The sequence below is a fragment of the Diospyros lotus genome, chromosome 6, assembly GCF_014633365.1.
Source record: "Diospyros lotus cultivar Yz01 chromosome 6, ASM1463336v1, whole genome shotgun sequence".
In the NCBI taxonomy this organism is placed as follows: domain Eukaryota; kingdom Viridiplantae; phylum Streptophyta; class Magnoliopsida; order Ericales; family Ebenaceae; genus Diospyros; species Diospyros lotus.
Genome location: NC_068343.1, coordinates 10,285,160 through 10,308,316, shown reverse-complemented (window position 1 = coordinate 10,308,316; position 23,157 = coordinate 10,285,160). Strand labels below are relative to the sequence as shown.

Sequence of the window (23,157 nt, the reverse complement as noted above, 5' to 3'; positions counted from 1 at the left end):
AAATTGATTTAGTTATGTAAAAAGAAGACTAATAGAAGCAGGCTCATAGACTTAGATGAAATGAAACATGTATTTAGAAAAAGAGATTGAGAAACCCAAAAAAACTTGGTTGGGGAGACTTAGATATAATATCTTTATAAGGTCTTACAAAAGATATGATTATAGATAGAAATGATTAAAGAGCTAAAATTGATAAAAAAAAAAAAAGGGCTTCGTATGGTGTAGTAGTATGATTTCTTCCACAATAAATAGGATTTAGCTGTATGGATTACATGACTCCGCCTAATTTTGGAACATCTGGAGAAATGCCCAACTGAAGCAGAAAGCTGCGAATGGAACTTCAAAACAAACGAATATGTGAATTCATCTTCATTCTCTCTTAGCTAAAATCACCACACAGAGACTACTTAAAAGGTAATTTTACCAGGAACTCAAATAGTGATAGGATATGAATTACCCTTAAAGTATCAGAAAGGAGCTGCACATGGGAAGGAAAAGGCCACACTAGGATCCACTCCTAACATGAACCAAACTAGGGTTTTGCTTTCCCCTACTTTAAACAAACTATCCGATCACGCTGACAATTCAACAGTAGAAACCATAGCTTAACCTAGTGCCTCTCAGCGGTTAAAAGGCCGGGGACCAGGGCTTCAACTCCATCCAAGGGCCTAGAATAGAGAACCCCCAGATCTACAAACTTCACCTAAGAATCGCTAATTTACAGGGGCACATTTTAGCCCCCCTTAAATTAAAAGACTACCTAAATCTAGCAACATACACACTTGGCAGAATCTTCCCACCAACATAACAAAGCATTAATTAACCAATCTAACTAATATGGCTTCAGCTTTACCTTTCGCTTTATTCACCTTTTCTTTTGCAAACAAGTATAGTTAAGTTACTTAAAGCAAGACGTACGCACCCCTATCGGTCTTTTGTCGAATCAACGCCTCCAATTCGGCTGAATGGCCTCGGAAGTCGTGGGGGAACAAACAGCTTCAACAGTCAACCGCTTCAACACATTTGGACATGGATCTTGCCCAAAGTTACTGTTCGATATCGTCACTGAGCACCTCTGCCGCCGTATGCATTTCTGTGAATACAGAGAAATGAAAAGGAAAGATTATTAAACAAGAGAGGAAGTTAAATGCATCCATGTGGTTGCGAAGAGAGAAACACACACATCAGTACCTTCTCTAAGATGGAATACGAGGTAGGAGCATGGCAAGTTCCTTGCTGGAAGCTCCCACAAGTGCCTAAAGGAGTTCCAAAGCTTGCAAATTTAATAGAGGAAATTGATTGGCCTGGACCGCACCTCAGATGAACCTTTGGTCTACGAAGCTCTTCTGCCTTCCCATAGCTTTCGATGTGCCAGTTCTTGATCATAGGGTGATATTCAGCAACATCGGCACAAACACCGGTTACTGATCTTTTCACTAGAGAAATTCTTGTCGGATCCCCTCCAAGTTCCTCAAAAAGTACCAATAGGTTTTGTGTCGGCTTTAACCAAGAGCGAGGAACATGGTACCTGAAAACCCAATTATTTTAGCTCCTAAGATGTGGACTGTGGACATGTTTGTGCCCTAACACCAAGTTTAATGCCATTTCAAGGATAATCTATCAGAGAATTCTAATCAATGGTTTACCATCGTTGAGTTGGTTGGCCACAACCGAGTTGGCATTTTGGAGGTCGAAACGTCCCAGAATAACTACAATCGCCACAATTTCCAGTAGCATATGCTGTCCAATATCTTCCAATACTCTGACCATTGATCCATACTTGACCTTTCCCCATGCTTCCCATGTCCAAAGCCAGTGGCTCATCTCCATCAGGTGCATTGAAATAAACCTGCAGAGTTTAATACTATCGTTAAATTTTTAATCATTTCCCCTTTACATGCCAATGCCACATCCTCGTTTTCAATTTATAATCTGCATACCCTGTGCCATGTTAATGGCTGCTGTTTTTGTGCAATCAAGGAACCTTGCATCCAGTCAGCCGAGGAAATACTATCAGGAGAGACAACATTCATGATCTCTCCTTTTAGCCCGACCTGTTTGACAAAGCAACCATGAGGTGAAATTTCTTTGGGTATCGAAAATGAACTTGACAAATATGGAGGAAAGAATTCACAACCTGGTAAGTCCATTTTGCCCAGGACAAGTCCCATTTCCCCTGGTCAAGACCATGTAGCGCAACTGGACCTAGGATGCCAGTGTTCCATGTCTCAAAATGTCCTCCAACATTCTTGAATGATAACCATAAGCACCAAATTAGAAAAGAACAAATCTAACTACTAAGAGCAATATGTGCTTATAGATAATCATCATATTGAAGAATGGCAAAAATGGCACAGGTAGGAGGGAGTACTAACAGGTAATCCGACAGCCACACTGAGTAATGCAATTGTGTTTCTTCCAGCTTGCAAGTTCACCTTTCCTGTAAATGTGAACCTCCTGTTCTCCCTTGTCCCAAAGGCGGAGCCTAGAAACAAGTTGTTTCACCACATTAAGTTAGAAAGTGCAGCATATGACTAGAAACACATTCCCTGGAGAGGTTATTTGACATTGTACCTGAAAGTTGTCCATTTATGAACACATGTACAGCATGGCCCGTTGACTGGACTATGAGGGTAGGCCATTCACCACCACGTAGGAATGATTCAGATGAACCGATATCAACACTGAGTGAATCGATAACAATTAAAACAGGAAATCATAGTTTACTTGAAGAAAATAAGTATTTGGGGTGAGATCTCACCTAGTTTTGTACCAAAGATAATCGCTGGCATCCCTTGTGACATTTATCTGCTCCAAGAGACCAAAAGAAGTAAATGTTGAGCTGTCATCCAGAGAAGATAGGTCTTCACTATAAGTCTCCCATGACAACAGCTCGGTGTTACTTGGCAGCATTTCCATCTTCAATGTTTGTACTCCAACCTGCAATGGAACAGCGAATCAGTTTATCGCTTCATGTTTTTTTTTTTGCTTTGAGAGAGTTTGAATCCAGGATAATTTGTGTAGAGATCAACATACTTTGGCAGTATTGAAAACAACATTCCTACAATCAGGAAGGATGCTGATGGACCAAGGCGGCAAGTTATAGTGCATGTTATTGAACATCACTCTTGCAGTGGACTTCGTGTCATAGTTTGAGAGAAAAGCAGCACATTGTCCACTCTCTGAAGAGAATACATGAGCCTGGAATACACCAGAGAAGAAGTTTGTTTAAGAAGTTAGGTGTTAGGCAAATGCCAGGAGCAAGAGATTTTTGAGTACCTGTTGAAAGCTTCCTAGAGAAGTGACACTGGGATCAGCAGAAACTAAAGCTCCTTCACATAGCTTGATAGCCCTGTGGAGCTCCTTTAGATGACCATATTTGGGTTGCCTAATCAAACCTACAGAGTTTATGCAGTGAAGCAGTTAGGTATAACCCAAATTTAGGTATAGTTGTTGATGAGTCACAAGCACATCTCACCAAAATCTACTACTTAAGCATGGAATTTCATTCTTAGTTTTTGGGGTTAAGCGGGTAATATGAGATCCAAAGGAAGATGAGAATAAGCTCTTGATCTTACCATATTCGTCGAGAGGAGCATCGTAGTCATAGCTGGTTGTGATGAAGGGTCCTCCAGCAGAGCGTCCAAAATTCGTCCCTCCATGGTACTATTTCACACAGTGAACATGGCAATTTAACTTTCTTTAAAACAACTTGATATTGAAGGCATTTAAATACCTTGCGAACAATTTGATGAGAAAAACCAACCATGTAGTAGTTGAAAAATGATCCACCCTTTTGTATGAACCGGGCAACTGCAAATGCCAAATCCTGAACTGGCCGCTCGTGAATGGGGCCACCAAACTCAGTAAACCTTAAGAATTTGAGTCCAAAACCAAGTAAGTCCATGTCTTTTTCTTGCTGCAGATTATGAATTTGGAACAGAGCATAAGTACAGCTACATTACCAGCCACTCCAAGCCTCTGTCCATATTGTAGGTTTGTACGGTCTGTTTGGAGAGAAAGAATCGCAGTAGAAGCCATTGCATGTGTTGATCTGTTCACATTCCCCACACAGAAGATAACAATCATATCTGAATACAATTACCCTCAAATTTATGTCTCCCAAAGTAAGATTTTTGGTAAGTATTCATTCGCAATGCTACTCCAAGATAAATTTGCTAACAAGACTTGACGATTGATATGATGATACAAATCAAACATGATTCGGCATAAAAGGACGGGGCTGCTTACCACAGGATCCGGGGCATCTTCTTCTTTGCACATCACCCACGGCACACCTGTTCCCAAACCGACAGCCATATTGGCAGCCCAGGTCACATACTTATGGCCAGCATCTCCAAGAATCTTACCTTGCGGTCCATACTCATTCTCGATCTGTACAAACAGAAACTAACTAGCTTTTAGTAAAAGCATATTTCATTAAAATTTGCAAGTTTCTTTGGAGCTCTAGTCTCTCTTTTTCTACTGTGATGAGCTAGCATAATAAGGATACTACATTGTCAAGACCAAGAATTTTAAACTTGTAAATGATATTGGGAAGTGAAATCAAGAGATACCATAGGCTCAGAATTTTACCTGCGAGAGAATGATGGGGCCGCCCTGGGACTCGAACAAATTTTCACTCTTCATCAAATTGACAATCTTTTCAGTGAATCCTTGCATAGCATTCTGCAGCACCAAAGAATTCGATGGGATTAAAACAGTAAGTGCCTCAAATTTTCCATTATTGTACTCTTTCTTTCTTTTCTTTTTGGCAAATTTACTCAGTGGAACAATTATTAAGAGAAAATCAATGAAGGCAACTAAGAGTTGAAATTGAGACCTTGAAAGGCTCATTGTCTGTTCTGAAGCTTATTCCTGGAACATACTTCAGCCAAACGGGAAATCCCCTGCACAAAACACCAAAAGGAGAAATGGAAATTACAATTAACCCTACTCAGAGGAACACTGAAAGTGAAAAACCCTCAAATTTAAAGACACAAATATGTATGTATTTATGTGTGTGTAGAGAGGGAGAGAGAGAGACAGACAGAGAGGCCCAGGATGAAAAACAGAAATGGTGGATACCCAAAATTCCATTCTGCACAAATGTAAGGGCCAATGCGGAGATGAGCGTAGAGCCCTGCTTTCTGGATGATCTTGAGGAACCGAACTAGGTCATACCTTCCTTCAAAATTGTACTGGAACCCACAAAGAAAACAGCAAGTAAGCAAAGATTTTCACAGAAACCGAACCAAGAAAACACAAGGCATAGTGTGTAGAAGTGGAAACCGAGTGAGAAAGCACAGTACATTTCCAGGAGAAGGCTCGTGGACATTCCAGAAAACATAGGTCTCGATAACATCTAGACCTCCCTCTTTCGCCTTCTGTACGAGATCTTCCCACATCTGAATACAGACCATCCAACCAACCGACAAGAATCAGCAAAAAAATTAAAAAATAAAAACCAAATTGGGTGCCAGTATTTTCTCGGGAAAATTTTGACCAGAGGAAAGTAATGAAATGAAGAAGGATTTGAAGTACTTCGGGGGTGCTTCTGGGGTAATGTATGGAGCCAGAGATGAGGATTCTTCTCTGGCCATTGATGACAATCGCCTTCTTGTCGTAGGTGACGCTGCACTGTATCAGCTGAGAACCCAAACACAGCGCAAAGCAGAAAAAGAAGAAGCTCTTGGTGACTGAATTAGTTTCCATGGTTTCTCCTCTGAATACTCTTGATTCTTCACTCCTAGATTTATAGAAGTGGCACACTGATAAATTACTTCTCCGTTTCTGGGTGAAGGGAAATTCGAAGCAGAATAACCAGCTTCAAATTCTAGTCAAGATCAGAAAGAAAAAGGGAGGGAGGGGGAGAGGTAGAGGTAGAGGGAGAGGGAGAGGGAGTGGTTTGGAGTAAAAAGGGTCATTCTTTATTTGGACTCACAACCCTGAACTCTAAAACCAGCACTTTACGACTAACATATTTGTAGTTATATAGTGCTTTCGTTCACTTACGCCGAGAGAGAGAGAGAGCTCAAGACCCCAAAAAGAGAAGTGAAAATTAAAAAAAAATAAAAAAAGAAAGAAAACGAGCTGACAAAAGAACAGAACATCAGCCATTAAATCATAGAAACTTTAGACGCTTTGTAAGCGAGATTAATGTCATGCTAATGTCCCGAGAGTGTCCGCCACGCGTCCATCCATTAAAGTGCACTGTTTTCTGGGTCATTTTCCGAACTTGAAAGCCCCATTTGCTGCCCCATTTTCTTGTTCTAATATGTTTTCGCCGTCACTCAATCCGGTTTCTTATTCTTCAATAATTGGTAACAAGTTTAAACTCTAACACTTGGTTCTGATTTAAATTTGCTAAACTAAACTTAAAATCCTTTTGTAAAAACTCTCTATTCAACCAAACCAATTATCGGTGTTGAGCCTGAGCATTAAAGGGATGAGGAAGACAACTTGGTTCCGTCAGGCCAGTGGGTGAGATGGCGACGATGGAAGAAGACAGAAATAAATGGTGACGATTTTGCATTGTAAAGAAGCAGGATCACATGGAGCTAGGTTTGACCCACATGGATACGCCTCTTCTTGACGGTGGATGGAAGCTAGCCGCTGTGGCAACGTGGTGGTTTCAGCCAGCTCACACCCACCCCTGTTTCCATCTTGTGACACCTCTCCTATTCCATGCCCCACTCATTTCACCCCCAACATCACGATGCCGTTACTTCATGCACTGTGTCATCTTGTCGAGTGTGCAAAATAATATTCAATTGTAACTTGAATAATTATAAATAATATATTATTATACTTTTCTATAGAATAGAATTATAATATGGATCAAGCTACTTGTAAAATCAATCAATATGTGGGATTAACTCTTAATACTTGGTGGTGTTCAGACCTCTATGCTCGTGTTAGCGTTCAACGGCGGCGCGTACGGAATAGCAAATTGGGTTGGTTAATTAATTAGTTTCTATCAAATAATAATAATAATAATAATAATAATAATAATAATAATGATAATAATTAATCAAGAAGCAGCGAGATAGTAGGGTTTTCCGCTAAATCTGACTGACCCACCTACTACCTGCTTTACTTACCCACACTCACTTTGGCACCGCAAGTTTCGCCTTCTCCACGCCCAGTTAACGAAAAGATTGTACAAGATTAGTTTAGTTACAACGAAAGTTTTATATAAGATTCCAGAATTCAGTGGTTAGTGATTAGTTTATTTGATTTTTATTATTATTATTATTAATTAGGACGATAGTTTGACGAGGCCTAAGTGGGCCTGTTGAAGTTGGGTTAATGATAATAAAGGCGAGTTTGGTAGTAAAAAGGGATAATGCAACTCTTTCTTTCTTTCCTTGTTTAGTTCTTGTGTCGGTCCAGTTAAATGGAGGGTGGTGGTGGGGGCTTGATCTAATGTTTCCGTAGCCCCACCAGGGCCACGGCTAACATTTTGCTATCTGCAGCATTTAACACGTAGCAACCCAACCTACGTGACTAGTTTGATAACTAAATTTGTTGAAAGTGTGACTGTTGGGAGAATTATACATTACAAATAGTTAAAAGACTAAATTAGTTAAACTATGATATAAGTGGGCACCTTTAAGCAAACAATGAATGAGATTCTCCGCTGTCATTATTCTAAAGAGGTGAGCGTCATGGGTGACATGAGAGACAAGTGGATCCATTTGCAGCTTTGCTTGCATACATATGCTCGTTTTACTCAGCACCCACCCCCCAAAATTACTTGATACAATAAAAGGAGATTTCTGCAGATCCCAGGCTTTCAATCATTTCGGCCCTTTTGACTGGTCTTTTTCTTCATAAAAATTAATAACAAACTCCAATTAAGTGCATAAAAAGAAATTCCAGAACTGACTTAAATGGCACAATGTCTTGCTGTTGTATAGCGCATTCAACTTTGATGGTTCTAATTTTTCATGAAAAATAACGGAGGAGGAGGAGGATGCGGAAGAAAAATGAATTGAGTTTGCAGCAGGAGTGAGAGGGCATGCCGTGATTGGCTCGCCACGCAAGTGATATGATAGACGCTAAAGGAAGGAAGTAGGTAGTGGGGCCCAAAGGAAAGCGCCTTGCACGTGCCGTCTATAATTGCCTCCAAATAGACCTATCTATCAAACGGCCGTCACCATTGCCGTTTCGCTTTTCACCCCTCGAGCTCCAGATCCCTCTTCCGTCCCGTTTGCGTCGGTGGTGCGCTATAACTACTAAAAGGGGCAGTTCACAGTTGCGCCACTTTTTTACCGTTACCTTTTGATCCCCCAATATTCCACCTCCGAGGAGGGACCATTCTCCACGCTCTCTACGATCGCGTGCCATAACTTGCCGGCCAATGTAATATATTCTTTTTTTTTTGTGCATAATTTATTAGTTAATTGCTAAAAAAAATAAATTCTATTCAAGTTTTTTATTTTAAACTCAATCTTAATACAGTAATATATCTTTGTTTTAGGTCATAATTTACTAAACCATATTAAAGTTTATAATTTAATTAAATTTACGTAAAAATATGACCATAATAAAATAATCAGATATGTTTTATTTGTCGAATTCATTACATAAAAAATATAAAATTTAATCATAAATGGAGATAAAAGAAAAAAAATAATAATTCAAAAGCTAAACTAAAATTTTATGATCAAATTAATGGGCTTCCATACCCTTGTCCATCCCTTAATAATCCAATCAAATCTGTTAAATCCGTAATCTCAATCAACCTCTTATCAAATACAATCTTGACAATGAGAAAGGCAGCTTGAATCCTAAGCCACCATCCAATTATTTTGGTTAACGTTCTAAATAATAAATCATCCATTCATACATGTTCCTGCATAGTTAATGGCCGTTAATGCTGTAATTAGATACGCTTTATTTGTTTACTTCTTTTGATCTCAAGTCAAAAAAGGCAGAGATGTTCACATCACATGGTGGCCTAAAGCTAGAGGATCTTGTTGGATCCTATGGACCGTGGAGATAAAACAACAGCAAATATCCCATAGTTATTAATGCATTGTTTAAAGTTTTTATTCATCCACCGTTACCTCTTTATTTTATTTTATTTTATTATTAAAACGTTGTTGTGGAAGCTAATCATTTAAAGACATTGTAATAAGAAGCTCAACAGATGTGGGCCAGTTTGGTCCTCAAAGCATGCAATGCATACACAATGGACTGGCTAAGCATCATTAATTATGATAATGATTTGGATGGAAGTCGTCCCAACGGTAGATTTTTAACGGTCTGTTAACAGTGATTCAATTTTCACCAAGGGGCAAGGGGTTGGGTTGAAATGCAGATTAATTACGCGGAAGAAGCACTAATTACAGGAAAAAGCAAGATTAAGAACTTTCCTTGTGGGCATCCTTGTACAAATTGACTGAAGAAAAAAAAGTGGTCGTGCCCGTGGCCTAAAGCAAATTGATTAATCCGGCATCTCAGATTCTCAGCATCTTCCGAATCCTCGTTAATTAAGAACTTTTACTGTTTTACTGTCTACAAGTCTCTTTTAATCATTAATTCATTCACTCGGTGGTAAGTGTGTCTATGAGTCTTTTTTTCATTATCCTTATACACTTTAATTTCAAACTGATTACTGTCGTGTGGTACTAATTAAACAATATTTTGGGTCTGCTTGAATGATTAATGCCACCACATTTGCAGCTCAAACATCACAGTTCAGTCACAAACCGCCCCCAGGAAGGAACAAACGTTACCAAGCAGCCAATCTGGATGTTGGGTTAATTCGAGCTAATAATTAATCAAGGATCAACTTCCCAAATTAGGGGCAATTAATTAAGATAACGCCAACAACCCCTCGTAGAGAGAAAAGTCACTCGATTAGGGCTCCCCACACCCTACACCACAATCAAATTCCTTCCTTCACACGTCTCCCCCATTTTCCTTCACCTTCTTTCTCGCCCGCGCATGTGACCGCGCCATCAGTGCTATGTTCATTCCCAATTTCGGGCCTGGCCTCCCCTCCATTCCTTTTGCTTATAGCCAGTTTTCTTTTTATACTTTGCTTTGCTGTTCAAAAGCGTCACATACAAGAGAGAAGGGTATAATGATTCAAATATTTAACCCTGATGGATGGAGGCATGATTATTGATTAGTGACCAACACAGACACATGCATGCATGCATGCAGAATACCCACATTAAGAGAGAAATACAAGACATAATAATTATTAAATAGTTACTTATTGTTGGAATATGCCATAATCATGATTTATGTTTTTCAATGGGGTTGATTATTATTAAACAGAGTTGATATATAATTGTGGAACAGGATGTGGCCATCCATGGTCGATGTCTGGGGACCATACACGTACATAATAAACAGGAGGATGATCCAATCCAATGCCATGCATCATAATGAATGATGGAGGTCCATGCCTTGCCGAAAACGACTCTGATCTTTCACTCTTCTCTCTAATCCCAACTCTACCACCAATATATATATATATATATATATATATTCCTCTGTTATATGTGAGTTTTTATATATAGGAATAACGCTATGTATATTAACTATTATATGGTTAACATATATAATTTTTGATCATATGATTATAATATATTCGAGATTATTTGCTGAGTAGAGTTTGAGCAATCGAAAATGTCTATAAGTTTAATTCCATTATTTCAATGATAAATTAACTTATGCTTACACGAATGTCAAATAGACTGAACTCATCTTAATCTTAATCTTAATCTTTATCTTTATATATATAAAAATATGATAGTTTTGAAAAAAGAAATTTCATCCCAAAACTTGTATTAATGATTTGCAATTAATACTTATTGCATTAATAATTTACAATTTGTAATTTGTATTAATAATTTAAAATTTTCAATTACATTGAAATAATAAGTCGTAATAAATTTTTTCACCCAAAACTTGCATTAATGATTTGTATTTAGTACTTATTGCATTAATAATTTAAATCTTTCAATTATTTTGAAATAATATGTACTAATTATTATAAAATTAATAATAAATTTTAAATACATGAGTTTTTCAATGCTAATTATGGAATTTCCAATACATTATTATGTTAATATTAAATATTTAATTAATTCGTCAATCAATCAAAGATAAATACTATTTATGAGAAATATGAATAGACACTTAAACTATTAATTAAGTCACAGAAAATTGTTTATTTATATAAAATTTTATCTTTATATATAATATAATATATAATAAGATAGTATGCAAATATTTCTTCCCTCAAAAAATCTATCAAACTATTTCTTACATCTAAATTTGTATTAAACTTGCATAAATTTTTAAATACTATTAATTAATCAAAAATAAATATTTTCTGTTAAATCTTCTCATCAATTAATTCGTCAATCAATCAAAAATAAATACTATTTATGAAAAATATGAATAGACATTTAAATTATTAACTAAGTCACGAAAATTATCCATCAAATACAATCTTATCTTTCTACAATATAATAATATATAATATATTATATTAAAGTAGAATAGTTTACAAAATTTTGTTCCCTCCAAAAATTTGCAAAGCTATTTTTTGCCTCTAAAATTTGTATTAAATTTACATGGGTTTTATGAGATATATTAATAGACAACTTAAACCATTAATTAAGTTACAGAAAATTATTCATTTATTTAAAATATTATCTTTATATCTTTATTCTATATATATTTATATAATATTAAAATATGATAGTCAAACAAAGTATTTTGTCAAGTGTCAATCAATAGTGAATTTTTTCTCTCAAAAACTTGCATTAAATCAAAGGTAATGATTAATTAATTATTAATTATTTTAATAATTATATTATAATCTTGAAAATGTGATATTTTAACAAATTAATAAAAAAATATTTAAGGTTGTCAAATGCTAGGGTTTTTCAATGCTAATTAATATTGAAAAAATTTATTCTTACTCATATTTAAGAGTTTTAATTTATATTTATAATTATAATATAAAAATAGAAAATAACAAACATCTTTGAGTGGATATATTATAGATTTTATAATATTTATTTATAAATAAATATAATAGAATGAATAAAAAAATTTATAAGTATTTTGTCAAGTGACCTACTTAATGTATAAATTATTCTTTAACACATTAAATGACAGTACATTGAATTAAAAATGTTCTTCATTAATATATTGAATAGCGAATAATTAATTAAATTTAAATTTTGATAAATAATTAAAAATTAAAAAAATTACAATTATTGATTATGTTAAAATTATTTAAAATAACAAATTTATTTTTTATTTTTAAATTAAACCCTTCCAATGGTTCACCACTAGTATATATTAAAGTAGAAGAGTGGCTATACAAAACTTTCTCGCCCAAAATCAGTTTTTATTTTTTTTTCTTTTTAAGAAATAAATTAATATTTAAAAGATATACACAATTTTTTTGGGATAATCACTAATCAGTTGCAATTTCTATGCCATTACATTAATTGTTCACTACCATTATTAATCAATTGGAATAATTAGACAATTAATATTTTAAATTTATGTTGTTATTAAAATGAGACATCATTTAATTTTTAATATGAACTTCACACTTCCTAATAGTCACATATTTTGAGATAATCAAATAAAATTAATTATTTAATTAATAATTAATAATTTAAATTCTTACAGTTATCTTAATATATAAAGTAGCAGACTTCCTGCCCAATGTTTTTCTCCAAAAAGTCGCCTCTAAAATTTGCATTAAATTTATATGGATTTTCCAATACTATTAATTAATCAAACATAAATATTTTATGTCATATATTCTCATCAATTAATCTCTCAATCAATCAAAAATAAATATTATTTCTGATAAATATGAATAGACAACTTAAACTATTAATTAACTCATAAAAAATCATCCATAAAATCTTATATTTTTTATATAATATATTAAATAAATTATAATAGTTTACAAATATTTTTTCCCTCCAAAAATTAATCTGCCAAACTATTTTTTATCTCTAAAATTTGTATTAAATTTGCAAGGGTTTTTCAATACTATTAATTAATTAAAAATAAATATTTTTTGTTATATCGTCTTATCAATCAATCAAAAATAAATATTATTTATGTGAAATATGAATAGATAACTTAAACTATTAATTAAATTATAAAAAATCGTTCATTCGTATAAAATATTATCTTTAAATCCTATATATCCTATATAATATATTAAAGTAGGATAGTCAGACAAAATATTTTATCAGGTGGCAATTAATAGTGAATTTGTTTCTTTCAAAAACTTGCATCAAATCAAATGTAGTGATTAATTAATTATTAATTTTAATTTAATAACTATATTATAGTTTTAAAAATATGATACTTTGGGTTTTTTAATGTTAATTAATTAATATTTAATGTATCACATTTTCAAGATTATAGAAAAAATCAAAATCCATATATCATATTTTCGATACTAATGCATGGGTTTTTCGATACTAATTAGAATGTAAGATATCATATTTTCAAGACTATGGAAGAAAATTAATGCATAGTAAAAAAAGATAAGTCAAAATCTATATTTTTAAAGTTTTGTTATCATTGTAAAAATTAAATTTTCAGATCAAAGCTTAAAAAGTTTAAGAGAATTTTTAATTAGCATTGGAAAACCCATGCTTCCTCACATTTATGAGTTTTAATTTATATTTATATTTATTATAAATTTATAAATGAATATATAATATAATAAATAGTTTTACTTTAATAATTAATTAATCATTATATTTAATTTAATGCATGAGTTTTTCAATACTAATTAAGATTTAATATATCATATTTTCAATACCATGGAAGAAAATTAATGCATTGTGAAATAAAAATAAGTTAAAATTCATATTTTCAATGTTTTGTTATCATTGCATAAATTAAAATTTTAAGAGAATTTTTAATTAGTATTGAAAAACTCATACTTCCTTATCTTTAGGAGTTTTAATTTATATTTATAATTATAATTATAATTTATAAATAAATATATAATATAATAAATTATTTTACTTTAGTATTTAATTAATCACTAAATTTAATTTAATGTAAATATTTAATAATTTGTTGTTCAAATGTAATAGTTTTTGTGTATAAATAGGAAATTTATGTCAAGATTTTTTATTTTATATAATGTTGTACAATTTAATTAAAATATTTTTAAAGTAACTTTTCAAAATATGGACGTTAAATGTTCGAGTTGTAAGACTTTGAGAGATTTTATGCTTTGAAGATAAGTCAAAAACTCATAACATTCCCGTTGAGATGATTTTCATGGATGAACATATTTTTTTTTCCTAATAAATTTATTGTTAATTATTTATATAGATTTTGCCATCAAATTTATAGGATGAAAAGATTCATGTAACAATCAAGCGTTAGTTGGCTTGATCTTTCAAAATATTGATTTGTGATGGACAATTATGTTTTATGTCAATTTTATACTTAGATATAACAATATGAAATGTAAGACTACAAGTCATAAGTACAAATTAAACTTAATATCAAATACTATTATTGTAGATGCTATGGATTAAAGTTTTTTAATACAAAATTTTGTCTTTAGGTCATTTGCTAATATTTTGAGTGTAGTTGAACTTGACGAACATGAATTATTTGATAAGTATAAAGTTGATTATACAATTATTTATGCTTTATAACTGATAATTTTTTTTTAATTAAAGATATAACTGAAGAGGTCATTGACAAATACAATGTTAAATGCCAAGAATCTTGTGAAATGACAAGCAAAAAAATGTGACAATCTACTTAATATGTTAATTATTCTTTAGCACATTGAATGGCGATATATTGATTTAAGAACGTTCTCTATTAGCATATTAAATAACGAATAATTAATTAAACTTAAATTTTGATAAAAAATTAAGTATTAAAATAAAAAAAAAATGTATTTATAACATCTTCGTCCATCGCATAGGTTTAACACTAGTTTCTTGTTATAAGAAGAAGTTTGTTGGTTTTATATATGTTAGCATTTTAATTCTTAAACTATTATAGATTTTTTATTCTTAAAATGCCTACTAAAATTTGTAAGATTTAAATATTTTTAGAAACATTAACCTTCAAATAGCCCCTTGAACTTTAATTCCCTCAAAATTCAAATGTCAAAAATTATAATTTTAAAAGTGATTTGGGGGAATCAAATTTTTGACTATAATATTAATCATAAAGTAGCTAATAATATTAATCATGAAGTAGCTAGTAAAAATATTTGTTAAGTGAATTAACGCCTTCTACAGTGCATGCAGCACGGCCCATGAGGCTGAAAAATAAGGAGAGCGGGCCTGAAGCGCTTCGTTGCAGCCCATTGGATTGTCAGACAGAGTTCAGTCCCAAACCCAACTCAAGCAGTCAAGCATCTTCGATTGAACCTCCAACTTTCAACTGTATTGTCATCCCCGCCAGTTTTTCAGTGTTGAGCGCAAATCGGCCGGGGGGTGAGCGCAAGTCACGGATGATTCGCCGTCCAAAATCTCTCCCAGTCTCCATTTACAGGCTGGGACTCCGTCGATGTTTTCAGCTAGAACAACTTCGTTCCAAGTCTAGCCGACGGTACAGACTTGGAGACGGCGAACGCGATGGTGATATGATCCGAAAGCCGAAGGAAGATCGAGAAGGGAAGATACGTCTGTTGAAGAGTAGGGGCCAGCACATCCTGACCAATCGACGAGTTCTGGACTCTATTGTTCACAACTCCGACGTCAAGCCGACGGACACGGTGCTCGAGGTCGGACCCGGCACCGGAAATCTCACTCTGAGGCTCCTCGAGGCTGCCGAAACGGTTGTGGCAATCGAAATCGATAGACGAATGGTCGAGATTCTTCGCGGCCGCGCTGAAGAAGGTGGGCTTGAGGATCGGCTTAAAGTAAGATTCAATGGTTCACGAACTGTTCGATGAAATTCCTGAACGAAGGTTTGAGCTTGAACGGGTATCCAGTGGGCTGATTTCTGAATTCGGGTCTTGCAGATTATAGGCGGGGACGCGTTGAAGACTGAGTTTCCGAGGTTTGATCTCGTTGTGGCGAACATTCCATATGGAATATCTTCCCCTCTAGTGGCTAAATTCGTGTTTGGGGCGAACCCATTTCGGAGCGCAACTCTTCTCCTTCAGAAGGAGTTTGCTCGGCGGCTATTGGCCAATCCCGGAGACTCTGAGTACAACCGCTTGGCTGCAAATGTCAAGCTGGTGGCCAATGTGGAGTTTATTATGGATGTCAGCAAGAGAGACTTTGTACCCTGTCCAAAAGTTGATTCTTCAGTTGTCAAAATCTGGCGTAGACCCGAAATTCCTGATATCGATCTTCACGAGTGGTTGGCCTTCACGAGAACGTGCTTCAGCAAGAAAAACAAAACCTTGGGCGCGACGTTTAAGAAGAAGAAGAAGGTGATAGAGCTGTATAGGTTGTCAACATTATCAGGCTCTAATGGAGAAAATACAGGGAATTGTTACAGTGGTGACTCTAGTCACGATGAAGAGGAAGAAGATGAAGAAAGTGCGGGGGATGAAGCCGCCTGCTCTTTGTCAGAAATGGAGATGAATCTGTTCAGGGAGAACATAGTTGGAATCCTGAAATCTAGTGGTTTCCACGATAAAAGACCTTCAAAGCTGTGTAACGAGGAGTTGCTGGATTTACTTTTCAAGTTCAATCAAGCTGGAATATGGTTTCAAGATCGTGTAAGACCAAGAGATGCAGCATTTACTGCTTCGTACGGCCCATGAAACTACAGTTGTGATGCACATCAACTATGGAAGTAAACCTAAACCAGCCTTATTAATTTATTTTATTTATGCACCTATCACAAGGCCCTCTACTCATTGGCCCCTCAGCATCGTAGAGGAGTAAATCAGGGATGTGCCTCGCACTGATCAAGACTCGAACACGGGTTCACGACCGAGGGCCTAGAGAGCAACACCTCCGCAAGAACTTTCCGCGTCTTCCTATTGCCAGCGGAGATATGCCCCTGGGGGCTAAGCCAGTCTTATTTTGCCACTGGCTTCTATGATTTTGGCCATTGTTTCACAGTCAAAGATCATCTGTACCGTGCTGCAAGCGTGTGGAAACCTAGATGTAGCTAAAGAAATGCTTTGGAAAGATGAGGAATTACAGAAAGGAGGAGGATTTTCCTTCACTGCATTTTGGAAATGGGTGTTTTGTTTTGTTTTTTATTTTTGTGTGTTGATGATGTTAGGTAGGGTTGCAAATAAATCAAGCTATTTAGTCTTTGGCGTTCGGCTTGATAAAATCTCGTTCATATTCGTTCGTTAAGGTAGATGAGAGTTTGAGCTTAATTTAAAAATTTAATTTATAAACGAGTTGATTTTAAATTTAGTAAAATTCAGCTCGTTAGCTTGCAAGTTAATTTAATTAGAGGGTCTTGTGTAATAATAGATTAGATATATATTTTATAAATAAATTATTTGATATATATATTTACCAATACAAATTAAATTTTACTACTCTATTTTATCTGATATATTAAGAATACATTAAATTATTTCTAATACACCCTCTATTAATTTAATAGCAATTCTATATTTATTTATAAAGTTTTTCTTTCTTATTAAATTAAATAGGTTCACAATTAAAGAGATGTATTTGTATGATCAGCAAAATAAAATAAATTATATTATAAAACTTTTCAATTGCCCTTATTAATTTACATTATTAAGAAATCTCATTGCCCAAAATTTAGGGGCCAATTTGACCCAGTTGTGTTGTGAACCAGTGGGCAGGCCAAGGCCCAGACATGTATAAGGAAGGAAACCTAGGGTTCCTCCCCCATTCGGCCGACTGTGCTTTCCAGTGAAGCGCCGTTGGTCTCTCAGCGCCGAAGGCAGTTATCCCCGTCGTAGTCGCCGCTCTCGCCGACGCGCCGCCGCGCCGCCGCCTCGCCCCTCTCGCCGCCTCGCCGTCTCACAGAGAGAGAGAGAGGTTTCTTCTTCTTCTTTAATCCGTCCACTCTGCACATTGGTAACACTTCTTTTCTATTAATCTTCAATTTATTATGTGTAATCAACTGCTCGTCATTTGTGCAAGTGTTCCTCAATCATTTTGGACAGTGTGCTTGATTCAACACAGAATTTGATCCTGTTTTGTTCCTTAGAAACCCTAAGAAAGCTGAAATGTCTTACTGTGAAATCTTCTGTTCCTTCGAACTCGAGCTCGAGCCCGAGCTCGGCTCGTCAACCGAATTGACGAGTCGAGCCCGAGCTCAGATTTGCCGAGCCGAGCCGAGCTCTCGGCTCGATTGCCCTTCTCATTCTCAAATGTTCCATTCCATTTCTCACTTTCTCTGGCAGTCACGGAATTGAAGGCGGCTCAATCCCCTAGGGCTTCTCGCATCGGTACCTGGGTGCTTCCATTCTTGGCTCGTCGCGTGATTATCTTGGGCTCTGATCTGGTCACTAAAATCGGGCACGACTTGCCGACGGTAAATCCCTTTCTCTCTCGGATTTTTCTGCTTGGTCTTTCTTCTCCTCTGTTGAGTGTCGACTGTTGCGGGTAGCTTTTGAGTCTTCTTTACTCTCTTGTGTGTGACCTTTTCCTTTTTGTGTTGTGTTCTCAGAGCCAAGGCAAAGACATATTCTCAGATTTGTCCCAAAGGTCCAAGAACGTTTTGTTCTCTTCTCTTCTCTACAATCCTCCTTTGGTTGATTGTTGGCTTTAGATTTTTATTTTGGCTTATTTTTTTGCTAAGATTTTAGTGTTAGCGTGTGCACAATCTAAATGTTTTAGATTTCTGAAGTAGCGAGCTTGCTCCCTGCTTCTTTTAAGAATTAATCTGATACAAAAATTAAATGCAGCATGGTTAGGTGTTTTGCATGAAATCCGAGTTAGGATCGTTGGAGCGTGGATATAAATTTATTCATTTTGTTGTTTAATAATTGATTTATTGACTACTACTTAATTGTTGCATCATGGTTTTATTCCAGTTTGTTTCCAGTTGAACCAACGTATGAACAACTAACTTGTGACTAGGTGTCTTTTCTGATTCTTCCAACAGCCTGGGTTTTGGAACATTGTGTAGTCTAGGGAGAGAAACCATGGGCTTTGGAACCCTAAGGGCCATCATCCGACCTATTTCAAGAACCCTACTATCAGCCCATACTGCCCCCCCTTCCACTTGCAGCAGGCCTCCGATTGTTGCTTACCGGTCTCCTGCCCTTTCCTTTGGTTCACTCCACCACAATGTTCCATGGATCTTGGCGTCGAGGGCTTTGCACAGCTTAACAGATACTCGGTTCCCAAAGAGACGTCCCAGTGACAAACCTCGCAGGAAAAGGGCTAGTTTGAGACCCCCTGGTTCGTAATATCAGTCTTCTCTTTCACATCTTCAAAGTGAAATTACTACTGTCATTTTTTTTTTCTTAGTACTATTGTCATTGTTTTATACATGGGCCAGTTTGAAACTTGGTCTTACTATTTTTTTACCATTATCATTAACTATGTGTACTTGAAAATCAAGCTAAATTTGTTTCTATGGAATTAGGGTTTTGGTGTTGGTTGATCTGTTTGAATTTATCAAGAAAAATAAACAAATGATTGGGCTATTTCATCAACTCTTGCTTGAACTTTTTGTTTTTATTTTTATTTTTGGTATCTCAACTGCTAGAACTCTTCTGGATGCATTGTCTAGAGCTGGCTGTCTTGAGTCTTAAATTGAACAGATCATAAGTGGCAGGCCAATGGTTTTTCTGAATGTTCGTTTTATAATTAATGAAATTTGAATTGACCGAAAACAAGTTGCAATCCTAAAATAGAAAAAAGGAAGCTTTTAACTGGGAGAACTAATCAGAAGCTAATGTAATGGCATGTTGATTTTGTCTTTTTGGGGTCACAATTTTTTCCCCTTTTGGTGAATGGGGTAGAGGTGATAAATATGATGCAACTGCTTATCATGTGGAATTGCAGGGCCTTATGCTTGGGTTAAATATGTGCCTGGTGAACCAATACTTCCAAACCAACCCAATGAGGGAAGTGTAAAACGGAGGAAGGAGAAAAAGCGAATGAGACAACGGAGGGCATTTATATTGGTAAAAGTCCTTTAATCAATTTGAATCATTTGTGCTATCTGGCGGTAGGTCTTTCTTTGTGCTATCTATTCATTATTTTTGGACTTCTTGAGGTCTTTTCATTGATCTGCTTGCTAGTTCTGAGGAGAAATAAAATATTAAAATGGGTGAACTGTGGTTCCGTCCTAGCTAAATTGTTTCTTCATGGTTAGATCACATTTGGGCAGGAGACACAGTCAAAAAGGACGATTACTTTGATCACAAAAGTATACAGGCTATTTAGGAGTCTTGCATATACTTCTAAATAATATACATCCAGATAATATTTCATCTGTTCAAGATGTATCCACTAAAAATGTTATGATGCTGAGAATGTAATATACAAACCTATATTTAGATTTGTAGAGAATATAATGTCACGGAAAACTATTTCAAGCCGCTCTAATGACCCATTTAGGGTTGAGTATTCAGTTATTTCTGTTGGTTATGAAGTGATTTGGTAACCAAACTCATATATAACAAAACTGAACCAAACCAAAATTTTGAAAAACCAATTTACTTGAAATGACTGAAATTAATAGGAATAATTGAATTTTATTTAAAATAACCAATGTCAGAAAATTTAGTTGGAATTTACGACATAAAGTGCAAGTGTTGTACATCAGCCTAGATTTATAGTGATGCAATTTCATATAATGTAAAATCTATTGGTATTTTTGTGAAGTAATTACATGTTTTGGTCAATTCAGTTGAGTCAGTTAAAAATTGAATGCTAATGTTAAAACTGAAGTGAACCTTTTTTTTTTGGGGGGGGGGTGGGGGGAGTTAAAAAAAAAAAACTGAACTGAATTAATCGGCTTGGATTGGAAAACCAGTGTAACTGAATAAATCCCCTAGGCATGTTCTGGTAGAACTGTTAACTGATACACTTTCACACCATCCTTGTTTGCTGAATCTTGGAATGCTGCTCATGTACTTACAGAAAGCTCTATAAGTCATGATTCATGAGATATATGAGCCAAATTTGATTCTAAAGGCGTTTGGACCTTTGAACCTCCAATACCAAACCAACTTCATCCTCAGTTATTTAATTTTTCTCTCAAGATGTCTGTTGAATTTTTTTTGCTCAAGTGGGGTAAGTCATGAAGAAGTGACACCTTGTTTGTAGATTAACCATGTGATGCAGGAGCATATTCTTAATTTGTTAGTGTTTTAATTTTTTTATTTGTTTAGTTATGGTTAGTATCTAGGTTATAGGTTTTTGAAATTTTTTTCCAGTGTATTAGCTTTAATGAGTAGTCATGTGACTTATAACTAGGATTTGAAGGATTTCTTTGTGATCAAGAAGTAGGGTTTAATTATCATTGTAACCCTAGTATAAATAGCCTTTTTGAGACACCTTGTAGCAGCCATTTTACTTTAATTCAACTTTTAAGTTTTAAGGTTTTCTTCATCCCTTATTTTAAAATCTTTGTTCCAGATCTGATCTTACGCTGTTTTTGCGCTTCCTCTCACACTGCTTCGCCATCCTTTCTATTTAGGGCCATATTGTGGCAACGTGTCTTCTCCTCAAGCAAAACCCAGTCTCTTTTTAGCGTTCCTTATTCCTGTCAAGCTATCTCTTGCTTCTGTTGATGAGCAATAGAAGAGAAGGGGGAAGAAGGGAGGACTGGATAAATTGGTAGGGAAAGAGAGAACTAGATGGATAAGGCAAACAGAATTGGGACAATCACTCAGAGAAATTATGTTAATGGAAAAGGAAGAACAAAAGAAACAAGGGAAACGTAAAGTCAAACCAGGGAAGACAGCTAGAGGAGAGAGAAACGGAGAGGAATAAAATCAGTACTCAATACTGTTCCATGTCATCCAAGAACTGCATAGTCTTGTATAATCAAATCCATAGTGAACTACTTATATTGCAGTACTAAATACAATTTTAATCCTACAAAATTTCTATTGCGGTGGCATAATCTTCTCATTCTCTGTTTTCTTATTTTTTGAGTAAAAAGGATCTATCGTTATACTGCACTGAGTGAGTTTTCAATGGAGTATACAGAGTCTCTGCCGCAAATCTTCCTAGCTTCCTATTAGGGCTCACCCTCTAACAATGGTAATGATTTTGTAAGGCACCTTTGGTTTTGCGTATTCACATTTTCCCTTCAAAAAAGAAGAAAGAAAAAGAATCTCTAGACCATCCTTCCAACTTATGGATTATCAGTGAAAGTCATCTAATGACGAACGTCGTCCCCGGTCTTGATAAGAAGCACCTTAATAACCTAGTTAGTATCTTTGAGCTATTTAGTTCAACAGGCCACAGGCATAATGGATTAGGGTTGCGCCATGCATTCCCTTTCCCTTGTCTGCAGATAATTTTTCTTTCTTTGATTGGTACCACATACTTGTCGATGTAGTTTTCTGGATCTAATGGTCGTGTTATTTTGTTTTTCTAATCTTGTTTTAAACTTTGCACAGGCAGAGGCTAAGAAGAGGAAAGCCCAACTACAAGAAGCAAATAGGAAGAAGAATATTAAAAGAATAGAGCGTAAGATGGCAGCAGTGGCAAGGGAAAGAGCATGGGCCGAGAGACTGGCGGAGTTGCAGCGGCTGGAAGAAGAGAAGAAAAATGCCATGGTTTGATTGACTTGATTTCTTCAATCTGCACCAGCTGGTGATGCTGCTTCCACCTTTTTCCCCTTTGTAACTGGATCACCGAATTTTCACTTTTTTAAAAAAAAAAATTTATTTTGTTTAGGGATTAATACATCCTTGTTTTCTCCTTTAAATAATATGTCGAAATTTCTGGTAGGCAGAGCCATGCGATTTTTACTTCAATTGAATACTATTTATATGTTTAATTGAGTAATTTGGCGAATAATAAGATCAAATACTAGGCAGAATTTATAAATTAAATGTGGCTTATTAGCTCAGTTGGGTAGAATAATTTATTCCAGGTGATTTTTAGTTTTTCTATCACCAACACCCCCCCCCCCCCCCCCCCCCCCCAAACTCCATTTCAACTCCCATTTATTATTGTCATATTACATTAATAAGTTTTTAGATGAAACTTTCATTGTGTGAGAATATTATTT

General features: G+C 35.3%; 3 protein-coding genes across 9 annotated transcripts; 2 read left to right on the top strand and 1 right to left on the bottom strand.

The window, feature by feature from the left end:
• Positions 1-86: 86 nt before the first annotated feature.
• Positions 87-6,016, bottom strand: LOC127803767 (beta-galactosidase 3). The gene is made up of 19 exons (XM_052340239.1): positions 5,545-6,016; positions 5,313-5,408; positions 5,089-5,201; positions 4,844-4,910; positions 4,597-4,689; positions 4,252-4,395; positions 3,966-4,054; positions 3,767-3,872; positions 3,579-3,666; positions 3,280-3,398; positions 3,037-3,201; positions 2,762-2,940; positions 2,575-2,684; positions 2,376-2,485; positions 2,138-2,248; positions 1,941-2,054; positions 1,647-1,849; positions 1,192-1,528; positions 87-1,093 (listed from the first exon to the last, which is right to left on the bottom strand). Exons 1-19 carry the CDS (start codon positions 5,713-5,715, stop codon positions 944-946), a joined length of 2,565 nt encoding a protein of 854 aa, XP_052196199.1. The 5' UTR covers positions 5,716-6,016; the 3' UTR covers positions 87-943.
• Positions 6,017-15,310: 9,294 nt separating this feature from the next.
• Positions 15,311-17,184, top strand: LOC127803752 (ribosomal RNA small subunit methyltransferase, mitochondrial-like). The gene is made up of 2 exons (XM_052340198.1): positions 15,311-15,919; positions 16,022-17,184. The coding sequence occupies exons 1-2, from the start codon at positions 15,311-15,313 to the stop codon at positions 16,772-16,774; spliced, it is 1,362 nt and encodes a 453-aa protein (XP_052196158.1). The 3' UTR covers positions 16,775-17,184.
• A 657-nt stretch (positions 17,185-17,841) lies between these two features.
• LOC127804266 (uncharacterized) lies at positions 17,842-22,995 on the top strand. Of its 7 annotated transcripts, none has more exons than XM_052341093.1 (6): positions 17,842-18,026; positions 18,356-18,486; positions 18,622-18,659; positions 19,060-19,358; positions 19,968-20,089; positions 22,541-22,995. In XM_052341093.1, the coding sequence occupies exons 4-6, from the start codon at positions 19,100-19,102 to the stop codon at positions 22,703-22,705; spliced, it is 546 nt and encodes a 181-aa protein (XP_052197053.1). In that variant the 5' UTR covers positions 17,842-18,026; positions 18,356-18,486; positions 18,622-18,659; positions 19,060-19,099; the 3' UTR covers positions 22,706-22,995. The 7 variants fall into 7 exon arrangements, with proteins under 7 accessions (XP_052197053.1, XP_052197055.1, XP_052197054.1 ...); XM_052341095.1 differs by having other exon boundaries at positions 19,035-19,358; XM_052341094.1 differs by lacking the exon at positions 18,622-18,659 and having other exon boundaries at positions 19,035-19,358.
• Positions 22,996-23,157: the final 162 nt, after the last annotated feature.

Bases quoted from the DNA above. Each gene is read 5' to 3' on its own strand.
- LOC127803767 (XM_052340239.1), bottom strand. From the start codon at position 5,715: ATGGAAACTAATTCAGTCACCAAGAGCTTCTTCTTTTTCTGCTTTGCG. The intron at 5,202-5,312 runs GTACTGTGCTTT...TGTGGGTTCCAG, and splicing joins ACGAGCCTTCTCCTGGAAAT to TACAATTTTGAAGGAAGGTA. The intron at 3,667-3,766 runs GTTGGTTTTTCT...TGTGTGAAATAG, and splicing joins CATTTTTCAACTACTACATG to TACCATGGAGGGACGAATTT.
- LOC127804266 (XM_052341097.1), top strand. From the start codon at position 19,100: ATGGGCTTTGGAACCCTAAGGGCCATCATCCGACCTATTTCAAGAACC. The intron at 19,359-19,967 runs GTTCGTAATATC...GTGGAATTGCAG, and splicing joins GGCTAGTTTGAGACCCCCTG to GGCCTTATGCTTGGGTTAAA. The intron at 20,090-22,540 runs GTAAAAGTCCTT...AACTTTGCACAG, and splicing joins AACGGAGGGCATTTATATTG to GCAGAGGCTAAGAAGAGGAA.
- LOC127803752 (XM_052340198.1), top strand. From the start codon at position 15,311: ATGAGGCTGAAAAATAAGGAGAGCGGGCCTGAAGCGCTTCGTTGCAGC. The intron at 15,920-16,021 runs GTAAGATTCAAT...CGGGTCTTGCAG, and splicing joins GGCTTGAGGATCGGCTTAAA to ATTATAGGCGGGGACGCGTT.